This window comes from Scyliorhinus canicula, chromosome 17 (genome assembly GCF_902713615.1).
Source record: "Scyliorhinus canicula chromosome 17, sScyCan1.1, whole genome shotgun sequence".
Classification (NCBI taxonomy): domain Eukaryota; kingdom Metazoa; phylum Chordata; class Chondrichthyes; order Carcharhiniformes; family Scyliorhinidae; genus Scyliorhinus; species Scyliorhinus canicula.
The window spans coordinates 12,576,557-12,588,181 of NC_052162.1; the positions used below are offsets into that span (position 1 = coordinate 12,576,557).

At 45.4% G+C, this 11,625-nt stretch overlaps 1 protein-coding gene across 4 annotated transcripts in view; it reads right to left on the minus strand.

The window, feature by feature from the left end:
• Positions 1-11,625, minus strand: part of commd5 (COMM domain containing 5) — a 47,870-nt gene that overhangs the window by 8,939 nt on the left and 27,306 nt on the right. For 3 of the 4 annotated variants that reach the window (XM_038774211.1, XM_038774212.1, XM_038774213.1), the window contains exons 7-8: positions 10,055-10,130; positions 172-1,193 (exon numbers count right to left, since the gene is read on the minus strand). In XM_038774211.1, the coding sequence (XP_038630139.1) occupies positions 1,092-1,193; positions 10,055-10,130 (178 nt within the window). In that variant the 3' untranslated portion in view covers positions 172-1,091. Of the gene's footprint in view, positions 1-171; positions 1,194-10,054; positions 10,131-11,625 lie in introns of those variants that run through there. The other variant, XM_038774214.1, reaches the window with a different exon arrangement.

Sequence of the window (11,625 nt, forward strand, 5' to 3'; positions counted from 1 at the left end):
ACATCTTTGGGTTGTATGGGTAAGACCCACGCAGACACGCGGAGAATGTGCAAATTCCACACAGTGACCCAGGGCCGGGATCGAACCGGGATCCTCAGCGCCGTGAGGCAGCAGTGCTAACCACTGCCCCACCGTGCCGCCCTGCGAGAAAGAAAGAAACAAACAAAAAAAAACGCTCAAATACTTTATTTTTTCCATTGCCTCAGTTCCTATCAGCAGTTTTGGAAGAGAGACTGACACAAAAGAATTTAGCTCCAGCAAACTGGTTTGTACAGTGCAAGTCTAAAGATCTGACACCATTAATTCCTGTCTGACTCCAAGACCTTTGGCTCAGGATGACTCCCTCCATAACAGGGAAAGATAAACTCCAAATATTTGGATGGACTTTTCAGTAGCTTGGTTCAGAGACCCAAGTACAATGATCAGTTTCTGCACTGGTCAGAAACATAGCCAGACTAAAAATGGAATGCCAAAAGTATGATGCTTTATATAACTACAAGTTATACAACTTTTGTTATGTTACATTTGAAACTTAATATGTTATTGTACAACAAGCTAAAGGTCGAGCAACTCAAGAGCTTACATAAAAGGGGCTGGTCATTTTAAAACTTGACCTGATTTACATTCTTTAACCATTTCCCAGCTTTGACTGATGCATTGTTATCATTGCTAATTATAGTTCATGCACCTTTCTTTTTCACTTTACTCCACTTTCAGTCTCCCTCTCTTTGCCACCCCAAAAGCCACACCTATGCCAGTGTAAATGTTTCCTTTTAAGTCAATGGCTGAGAAGCCAGAGCGTGGCTCAAGATAATCTATCAAGCCAGTTGCAGCAGTGCGAACAGACATACAGGTTGGCTTTGGAAGACAGACATTTGAAGGCTGGTGAATATTGGGAATCAATTCAAGAAGCCCATGATGCACCAGTGATCTCAGTTCATAAGTCACTGCTGTGATAACTGCACATGTACTAAAAATAATGAAAGATTCACTGGCTGTGGCAGCTTTAGTAAAACAAGATTATCTCCTATAAAAGTCTATCGGCAAGTTCCTGGTTTGTGGTTCTGTTTTAATGACAAGTCTGAAATATTCTAATCTTGAATTTTGAGAATGCTTCTTTTTTCCAAGTCATTCATTTCCTTCAGGATTAGAGCGACGTTGTACCGTAACTCCTGAAACTTTACAACCGGGACCTAAAGATCATAAAAGCACAGTAAATAATTAAAATGGACATATTTACTTGTTAACAATGCACTGGAAGTAAATACATTGGATGGCACAGTAGCACAGTGGGTAGCACTGTTGCTTCACAGCGCTAGGGTCCCAGGTTCGATTCCCGGCTTGGGTCACTGTCTGCACGTTCTCCCTGTGTCTGCGTGGGTTTGCTCCGGGCGCTCCGGTTTCCTCCCACAAGTCCCGAAAGATGTGCTGTTAGGTAACTTGGACATTCTAGATTCTCCTTCTGTGTACCCGAACAGGCGCCGGAATAAGAACACAAGAACTAGGAGCAGGAGTAGGCCATCTGGCCCTTCCAGCCTGCTCCACCATTCAATGAGATCATGGGTGATCTTTTGTGGGCTCAGCTCCACTTTCCGTCCCGAACACCATAACCCTTAATCCTTCAAAAAACTACCTTTATCTTAAAAACAAACATTTAATGAAGGATCCTCAACTGCTTCACTGGGCAAGGAATAGAACATAGAACATTACAGCACAGTACAGGCCCTTCGGCCCTCGATGTTGCGCCGACCTGTGAAACCCCTCTAAAGCCCATCTACACTATTCCCTTATCATTCATATGTTTATCCAATGACCATTTAAATGCCCTTAATGTTGGCGAGTCGACTACTGTTGCAGGCAGGGCATTCCACGCCCTTCCTACTCTCTGAGTAAAGAACCTACCTCTGACATCTGTCCTATATCTATCTCCCCTCAATTTAAAGCTATGTCTCCTCGTGCTAGCCATCAACATCCAAGGAAAAAAGTTCTCACTGTCCACCCTATCTAATCCTCTGATCATGTTGTATGCCTCAATTAAGTCACCTTTTAACCTTCTTCTCTAACAAAAACAGCCTCAAGTCCCTCAGCCTTTCCTTATGAGATCTTCCCTCCATGCCAGGCAACATCCTGGTAAATCTCCTCTGCACCCTTTCCAATGCTTCCACATCCTTCCTATAATGCGGCGACCAGAACTGCATGCAATACTCCAAATGCAGCCGCACCAGAGTTTTGCGCAGCTGCAACATGACCTCATGGCTCCGAAACTCAATCCCTCTACCGATAAAAGCTAACACACCATACGCCTTCTTAACAACCCTATCAACCTGGGTGGCAACTTTCAGGGATCTATGCACATGGACACCGAGATCTCTCTGCTCATCCACACTACCAAGAATCTTACCATTAGCCCAATATTCTGTCTTCCTGTTACTCCTTCCAAAATTAATCACCTCACACTTTTCTGCATTAAACTCCAATTACCACCTCTCAGCCCAGCTCTTCAACTTAGCTATGTCCCTCTGTAACCTGCAACATCCTTCCACACTGTCCACACTCCACCAACTTTAGTGTCATCTGCAAATTTACTCACCCATCCTTCTACGCTCTCCTCCAGGTCATTTATAAAACTGACAAACAGCAGTGGCCTCAAAACAGATCCTTGTGTTACACCACTAGTAGCTGAACTCCAGGCAGAACATTTCCCATCAACCACCACCCTCTGTCTTCTTACAGCGAGCCAATTTCTGATCCAAACTGCTAAATCACCCTGAATCCCATGCCTCTGTATTTTCTGCAATAGCCTACCGTGGGGAACCTTTTCAAACACTTTACTGAAATCCATATACACCACATCAACTGCTTTACCCTCGGCCTCCTGTTTGGTCACCTTCTCAAAAGAACTCAATAAGGTTTGAGAGGCACGACCTACCCGTCACAAAACCGTGTTGACTATCCCTAATCAAATTATTCCTTTCTAGATGATTATAAATCCTATCTCTTATAAACCTTTCCAAGACTTTGCCCACAACAGAAGTAAGGCTCACTGGTCTATAGTCACCTTCTTGAACAAGGGAATAACATTCGCTATCTTCCAGTCTTCTGGCACTATTCCTGTAGACAATGACAACATAAAGATCAAAGCCAAAGACTCAGCAATATCCTCCCTAGCTTCCCAGAGAATCCTAGGATAAATCCCATCCAGCCCAGGGGACTTATCTATTTTCACACTTTCCAGAATTGCGAACACCTCCTCATGAACCTCAAGCCCTTCTAGTCTAGTAGCCTGTATCTCAGTATTCTCCTCGACAACATTGACTTTTTCTGTGTGAATACTGACGAAAAATATTCATTTAGCACCTCTCCTATCTCCTCTGACTCCACGCATAACTTCCCACTACTGTCCTTGACTGGCCCTACTCTTACCCTAGTCATTCTTTTTTTCCTGACATACCTATAGAAAGCTTTAGGGTTATCCTTGATCCTACCTGCCAAAGACTTCTCATGTCCCCTCCTGGCTTTTCTTAGCTCTCTCTTTAGGTCCTTCCTAGCTAACTTGTAACTCTCGAGTGCCCTAACTGAACCTTCACGTCTCATCTTTACATAAGCCTCCTTCTTCCTCTTGACAAGTGATTCGACTACTTTAGTAAACCATGCTTCCCTCGCTCGACCACTTCCTCCCTGCCTGACAGGTACATACTTAAAGGACACGCAGTAGCTGTTCCTTGAACGAGCTCCACATTTTAATTGTGCCCATCCCCTGCAGTTTCCTTCCCCATCTTATGCATCCTAAGTCTTGCCTTATCGCATTATCATTGCCTTTTCCCCAGCTATAACTCTTGCCCTGCGGTATATACCTATCCCTTTTCATCGCTAAAAGTAAATGTGACTGAATTGTGGTCACTATCACCAAAGTGCTCACCTACCTCAAAATCTAGCACCTGGCCTGGTTCATTACCCAGTACCAAATCCAATGTGGCCTTGCCTCTTGTTGGCCTATCTACATACTGTGTCAGCAAACCCTCCTGCACACATTGGACAAAAACGGACCGATCTAAAGTACTTGATCTATAGCGTTTCCAGTCAATATTTGGAAAGCTAAAGTCCCTCATAACAACTACCCTGTTACTTTCGCTCCTATCCAGAACCATCTTTGCAATCCTTTTCTCCACATCTCTGAAACTTTTCAGAGGCCTATAGAAAACTCCCAACAGGGTGACCTCTCCTTTCCTGTTTCTAACCTCAGCCCATACTACCTCAGTAGACGAGTCCTCATCAAACGTCCTTTCTGCCACCGTAATACTATCCTTGACTAACAATGCCACTCCTCCCCTTCTTTTATCACTTTCCTTGAGCTTACTGAAATATCTAAATCCCTTTCAAATGAAGTTACTGTGAAAGGCCCCTAGTCGCCACATTCCGGCACCTGTTCGGGGAGGCTGGTACGGGAATTGAACCCGCGCTGCTGGCCTTGTTCTGCTTTACAAGCCAGCTGTTTAGTCCACTGTGCTAAACCAGCCACGCTAAATTGCCCCTTAGTAAGAATTGCAAGTTAGGTGGGATTTACAGGAATGGACCGAGGTAGGGTACTCTTTCAGATGGTTGGTGCAGACTCGATGGCCCGAATGGCCTTCTACAGCACAGTAGGGTTTGTATGGATTCTTCAAATATTTGTATTGGTTTTGTGTTTATTTGTAACATTGCCAGAAAAAAAAACATAAGGGACAAAATCAACAGATATGAATACATAGGAAACAGATACATATGAAATGAAATGAAATGAAAATCGCTTATTGTCACGAGTAGGCTTCAATGAAGTTACTGTGAAAAGTCCCTTGTCACCACCTGTCCGGGGAGGCTGGTACGGGAATCAAACCTTGCTGCTGGCCTGCTTGAAAAGCCAGTGATTTAGCTGAGTGAGCTAAACCAGCCCATATACAAACCATATACAAGGCATATTAGCAATGGGCTCCCAGTAACCAGTTCCCACAACCCTATGGTTTAACTATCTGCGTGATGCCCCACGGTGAGTTGGTGGGAGTCTAGGTCAAGGATCTCCGCCATGGTTTTCTTAACAAAGTCAGCGTCGTCCCAGTTAGGGGCATATATGTTGACAAGCACCACCGGTGCCCCTTCCAGGATGCTGCTATCCATTAAGTACCATCCCTCCAGGTCTGTCACTGTGACAGTATGTTTTGCCAAACAGTATGGCCACCCCCCCTTGCACTCGTACTGAAGCACGCTTGGTACGTCTGTCCTATCCAGCTCTTCCGTACCCTCAGTCGGTCCTTCTCCCCCAGGTGTCGCCTCAAGTGTGTCGCCTGAAGGAAGACTATGTCGGCCCTCCGGCTTTTCAGCTGGACGAAGACTCTGGATCTTTTCACTGGGTCGTTGAGTCCCCTGATGTTCCAAGTGACTATTCTGATTGGGAGTTTCCGCCCCTCAACCCACCCCATCTCCCCTCACCCCCGCTCCTGTGGGGTCCGCCATACTTACCACGTGGACATGTTTCTGCGCGGCGAGGTTTCTTGTTTGTGGACCATCCGAGATGGCTGCCATTGTCTTCTTTGTTCCAGCCATCCCCATGTGCGACCTGGTGTGACCAGCAAGCTAACCCCACCCCCACCCCCGCAGATCATGTAAGCATTCAGAACGGACACAGTGCCTTGTTTGAGTTCTTGATTGTCCATTAATGCGGTCTTCCCTGCATGTTTTTCCCAGATGAACACATTTCCTTCGTCAGTCGTGTTAAAGTAACGTTCTTTGCTGATGTAGGTTACTCAAGTCTCGCCAGGTACAACATGCCAAACCGCACCCTGGTTCTTAAATAAAGCTGCTTTTGCCCCTTAAATTCCTCCTGGCGCTAGTCCAGGTCAGCTCCAATGTCCCGGTAGATGCGGATCGTGTGTCCCTCCCATCCTCGTGTTCCTTGCCCAGTTCAGCACCCGCTCTTTGTTCTGAAACTTATGTAGTTTGGCCATCGGGGAGGCTGGTACGGGAATTGAATTGTGCTGCTGGCCTGCCTTGATCTGCTTTCAAAGCCAGCGATTTAGCCCTGTGCTAAACCAGCCATTGAATGCATACACTCAGCTACTGTGTGCTGGTGGTGGAGGAAGTGAACATTCAAGGTGGCAGATTGGGTGCTGATCAAGCGTTTGTGCTTCAAGGACTGAAAACAAAATATTCTATTCTCGCTTTTTATTTTAAAAACACTGTTTAAGTTCCACTTCACTGTGGCAATAAATGGACATATTTTCACCATTTTTTGTTGTTGAATTAAAAAGCCAGAGAGAATGTTCAGAATCATTTTCTGTTGATTTAAAGCTTGTAATTTATTCAAGCATGCTTGCAGCTCACTATTACCTGCTTTTATCTTTTTTCTGAAAGAAAGTTCACTAGAAAACTTTGGTCTCATACTTGCCTCGATGGCAATTCATATTCAGAGTGCTTCCAAAGTAAACAAATTACAGAATTATTCTAGTTTGGAGAATATATAGCAAAACAAAGTTACAATGCACTGAAAAATAAATATCTTGCACTTATAAAACACCTTTAATGCAGCATAACTTGCAAGCTGCTTCGCAGTGTCAGTGTCGAGACCGGGGCAGTGCCAGGATCACAAATAATAGTACTGAGCCAAAAAAGAATATTTCATTAGGGTGACTCTAAGGAAGGATGTGCTGGCCTTGGAAAGGGTAGAGGAGGTTCACAAGAATGATCCCTGGAATGAAGAACGTATGAGGAACGGTTGAGGACTCTGGGTCTGTGCTCGTAGGTGTTTAGAAGGATGAGGGGGGATCTTATTGAAACTTACAGGATACTGCGAGGCCTAGAGTCGACGTGGAGAGGATGTTTCCACTTGTAGGAAAAACTAGAAGCAGAGGACACAATCTCAGACTAAAGGGATGATCCATTAAAACTGAGATGAGGAAGAATTTCTTCAGCCAGAGGGTGGTGAATCTGTGGAACTCTTTACCACAGAAGGCTGTGGAGGCCAAAATGAAAAAAATGAAATGAAAATCGCTTATTGTCACAAGTAGGCTTCAAATGAAGTTACTGTGAAAAGCCCCTAGTCGCCACATTCCGGCGTCTGTTCGGGGAGGCTGGTACAGGAATTGAACTGTGCTGCTGGCCTGCCTTGGTCTGCTTTCAAAGCCAGCAATTTAGCCCTGTGCTAAACCAGCCCTGTGTGTCTTTAAGACAGAGATAGAAAGGTTCTTGATTAATAAGGGGATCAGGGGTTATGGGGAAAAGGCAGGAGAATGGGGATGAGAAAACATCAGCCATGATTGAATGGAGGAGCAGGTTCAATGGGCCGAGTGGCCTAATTCTGCTCCTATGCCTTCTAGTCTTATGAACTCGAAGCTTGGTCAATCTAATTGGCTTTAAAGAAGGATGCTGAAAGAGGGAGCGGGAGAGGCGGAGGAATTTAAAGAGAGGCAACTGCTGAGCAGTGGATTGGAGTGGCTGAAGGCACTACTGTCAATTGATGGGTGGAGGCACTGGCGGAATGCACAAGAGTCAGAGGAATGCATGGGGTTTGTGGGCCTGGATTAACTTAGAGATCTGGCAGAAAGGAGGCCATGAAAGTATTTCAATACAAGGAAAATCATTTCAAACTTGATGCAGCAGGGGAGTGGGAGCCAATGTAGGTCAAGAAAGGCTTGCTGGGTGAGTGGAACGAGGTTTGAGATGGGATGCGGACAGCAGAGTTTTGGAGGAGTTGAAGTTCATGGGGGTTCTAGGAGGGTTGTCCCAGTAATGTTCCAAGTATTGGAACAGGCAAATGTGGAGTCAGCTTTGCAGATCTTGTTCTGACTGCTCTGTCAGTTTATGGGGGAAAAAAAAGTTACATTCCAGATTTAATGTTAAGTAAATGTCACAAACGCTACAAGATTAAATGGATCTGTTTGCAGTTTGTAGACTTTAATAGAAGCCGGTACAGGAATGGGCAGCAGGCCAAATGTAGTTATATAACATTTACAATTGGCAGCAATTCATACTTATGTAAGTTTGATGCATCTCAGGTTCTAATTACCATTCATTTTCAGCACTGGCCCCTCCCATGTTTACTGATCCACTCGAGTTACATGCTGATCTTCCAAAGGTCTAACACTCGCAGCGAATTAAGACCCGAGATTATATTTATTCATAGGGCAAAATATTTCCATTCTCTTAACCCTGGAGAAACAGAACTAAAACCTAGAAGCTTTGGTTGTTCATTCTGCAGAATCCTTATGCGTTCCCCTCACTTCAGTGTGCGACATTTCTATATCTGGCTGCACTTTTAGGCCAGGCTCATCTTCCTGAATTTGGCAGGACTAGAAAAGTCTGTTTTCAGCATTCTGATCTCACTGGGAATATGTTCTAAACCCATCAATCATGAAACAAAACAGAGAACCAGCCTTCACGGACTACATTGGCTCAAGATGGCGACTCACCACTACTTTCTCAAGGGTAATCAGGGAATCATAGAATTTACATTGCAGAAGGAGACCATTCGGCCCATCGAGTCTGCACCGGCTCTTGGAAAAAGCACCCTACTTAAGCCCACACCTCCACCCTATCCCTGTAACCCAGTAACCCCACCTAACCTTTCTGGACATCAAGGGGCAATTTAGCATGGGCAATCCGAGGAAACTGGAGCACCCGGAGGAAACCCACGCAGACATGGGGAGAACATGCAGATGCCACACAGCCAATGACGCAAGCCGGGAATCGAACCTGGGACCCTGGCGCTGTGAAGCCACAGTGCTAAACACAGTGCTACTGTGCCAGCTTTGCCAGAAACACCCCCTTCCCATGAATTATTTTTTTTAAAAAAAAATCATTAAATTCCAGTAGGCATAAACAAAATCATTTTTTAATATTTGTTGAAAATGTATTTGTTGTTGAGGTCTGACGTTGATCGAGGGCAGTACACGTGGCCTGGAGGGTATAGTCAATTAGTGTGCGCATGGCCAGGCCAAACTGGGGTTCCTGGAGGACACAGCGAATCTACTGGGATTTTACGACAAACCTGCAGCTTTAATGGCAATCTTCTGGTGCTGGCCCAGGAGTGACCAGCTTCACTGAACTCGATTTCACCATTTGCTGTGGCAAGGTTTAAGCTCTTGGGAACATGTTTGTTAGACCAGCGCCAAAACCTGTGCATTGCACCCAGAAGCAGCAAAATATTGCCCGTCATTAAATTAGCCTCTGCTGTGAAACAGGAAAGAAAAATAATGGGATAATGGGTTAAGAAGACGGAGGAGGGCGTTAGGAAATATCCAAGCTCTCCCGGGCAGGATACATAAAATTCTTAATTTTAGTTAGGAACAAGGTGGATTGAGAGCCGCTAAGTCTTGAAGTGCCCCATCACGTCTATTTATATGGTGCCTTTCACAATCTCAGAGAAGGCAGCAGCCAATGTGCTCACAGCAAGCTCCCACAAACAGCGATGCAATGACGATCAGTTAATCCGTTATCACGGCGTTGGTTGAGGGATATGTATGGGGCCAGGACACCAGGACTTCCACGGGATCCACCCAAGAGGGCAGGTGCGGCCTTAAATCTCTCATCCAAAATTCACGGCCCTCCAATAATGCAGCACTCTCGCTGTGCTGCACTGAAGTGTCAGCCTAAATATTTGTGCTCAAGTCCAGGAGTAGGACTTGAACCAATAACCTTGTGATTCAGTGGTGCGAGTGCTGTCAACTGAGCCACAACTGGCACCCATCACGTACGTAGAAATCTTACAGCTCTTATGAATCAATTTCACGAAGCATTACAGGATCAAACTACAGCATTAACGTTTTATATTAAGTCAGCTCCAACATTTCTTCCAGGCAACCTGCCAAGGATGTGCTGCTAGACAAAGTGCTGCTGAAGTTAGCACCACAAATTGTAGAATGTCACACTTTGCAAAATGCTTCATCTGCGGATTCGAAAGTCTGTAAATGTAGCAGTGATCCTGCCCAAATTCAGTCACCAAGGAGGCTCATGCCATTGCCTCACGTCAGCTGACAGAAGTGTACCAAAAAGATATAAATACTTTTCAACGCCACAAAGTACTCACTTCAAAGCGATGAATATTACCGTTCGACAGTTTTAACTGCATCAGTATGGCTGGCTGGAGGGCACGGGTCAAGGAACTGCAAACAGAAAGTCAATGTGAGTGCCAAAGAAGAAGAATTAATTTGCTACCTAGTGTATCTAGTCAGAGAACTATCCCCAACCACACCATTCTTTTCTCCCAAAAGCTGTAGATGCCTGGGGTCAATTGGAGCTTTTGAGATTGATAAACTTTTGTTGCATTAGGGTTATCGGGGAGAACAAGCAATAATTAGCCATAGCCCATAATGGGCCATAGAGATCGCCCTCCGAGAGAGAGAGAGAGAGAGACAATGGGTTATATATAGCTTGAGGAGCACCACTGCACAAGCATTGGGCAAGATCAGGACTACATGAACTACACAGGAAGCAAAGATTGAGGTGATGTTTAAACCAGCTGTGATCTGACTGAATGACAGAGCAGTGACTGGTGGGATGAATTTCTCTTGTCCCCAATACATCAATGTAGATCACGGACATGTCAAGTAGCCGTCTTGTGAACCACCCCTTTAGCCTTCATACCAGTATTCCTAGTGCAGGTTTTAATACCGCATTATAAATTCACAATGACACAAGTGGGCTCGAGTTCCACACCAGTTACATATAGCAGGTTTAAAAATAATAATTTAGAATCCTGCAAAAACACATCGCGGGGTAGCATGTTCCAAATCCAAATCCGACTATATCACATTTTCCGATCAGTTCTTCAGGATAAATGTTTTTGAAGTACTTCTGTTTACAGACATCAACAAAAATCAGATTGAAAGCCTGCAACTAGCATTTAACCAGCAGCCTTTTTAGGTTAATTTCCTTTTGAAAGGAATAAAGGAGTCTTGCTGCAATTGTATAGAGCCTTGATAAGATCACACCTGGAGTATTGTGTACCGTTTTGGTCACCTTAACGAAGTAAGGATGCACTAGCCATAGAGAGAGTGAGTGAGACAGAGACAGAGACAGAGACAGAGACAGAGACAGAGACAGAGACAGAGACAGAGACAGAGACAGAGACAGAGACAGAGACAGCGACACAGAGAGCGACACAGAGAGCGACACAGAGAGCGACAGAGACACAGACACAGAGAGCGACACAGAGAGCGACACAGAGAGCGACACAGAGAGCGACACAGAGAGCGACACAGAGAGCGACACAGAGAGCGACACAGAGAGCGACACAGAGAGCGACACAGAGAGCGACACAGAGAGCGACACAGAGAGCGACACAGAGAGCGACACAGAGAGCGACACAGAGAGCGACACAGAGAGCGACACAGAGAGCGACACAGAGAGCGACACAGAGAGCGACACAGAGAGCGACACAGAGAGCGACACAGAGAGCGAGACAGAGAGCGAGACAGAGAGCGAGACAGAGAGCGAGACAGAGAGCGAGACAGAGAGCGACACAGAGAGCGAGACAGAGAGCGAGACAGAGAGCGAGACAGAGAGCGAGACAGAGAGCGAGACAGAGAGCGAGACAGAGAGCGAGACAGAGAGAGACAGAGAGAAAAACACAGAGAGAGACAGAGAGAGAGAGAGAGA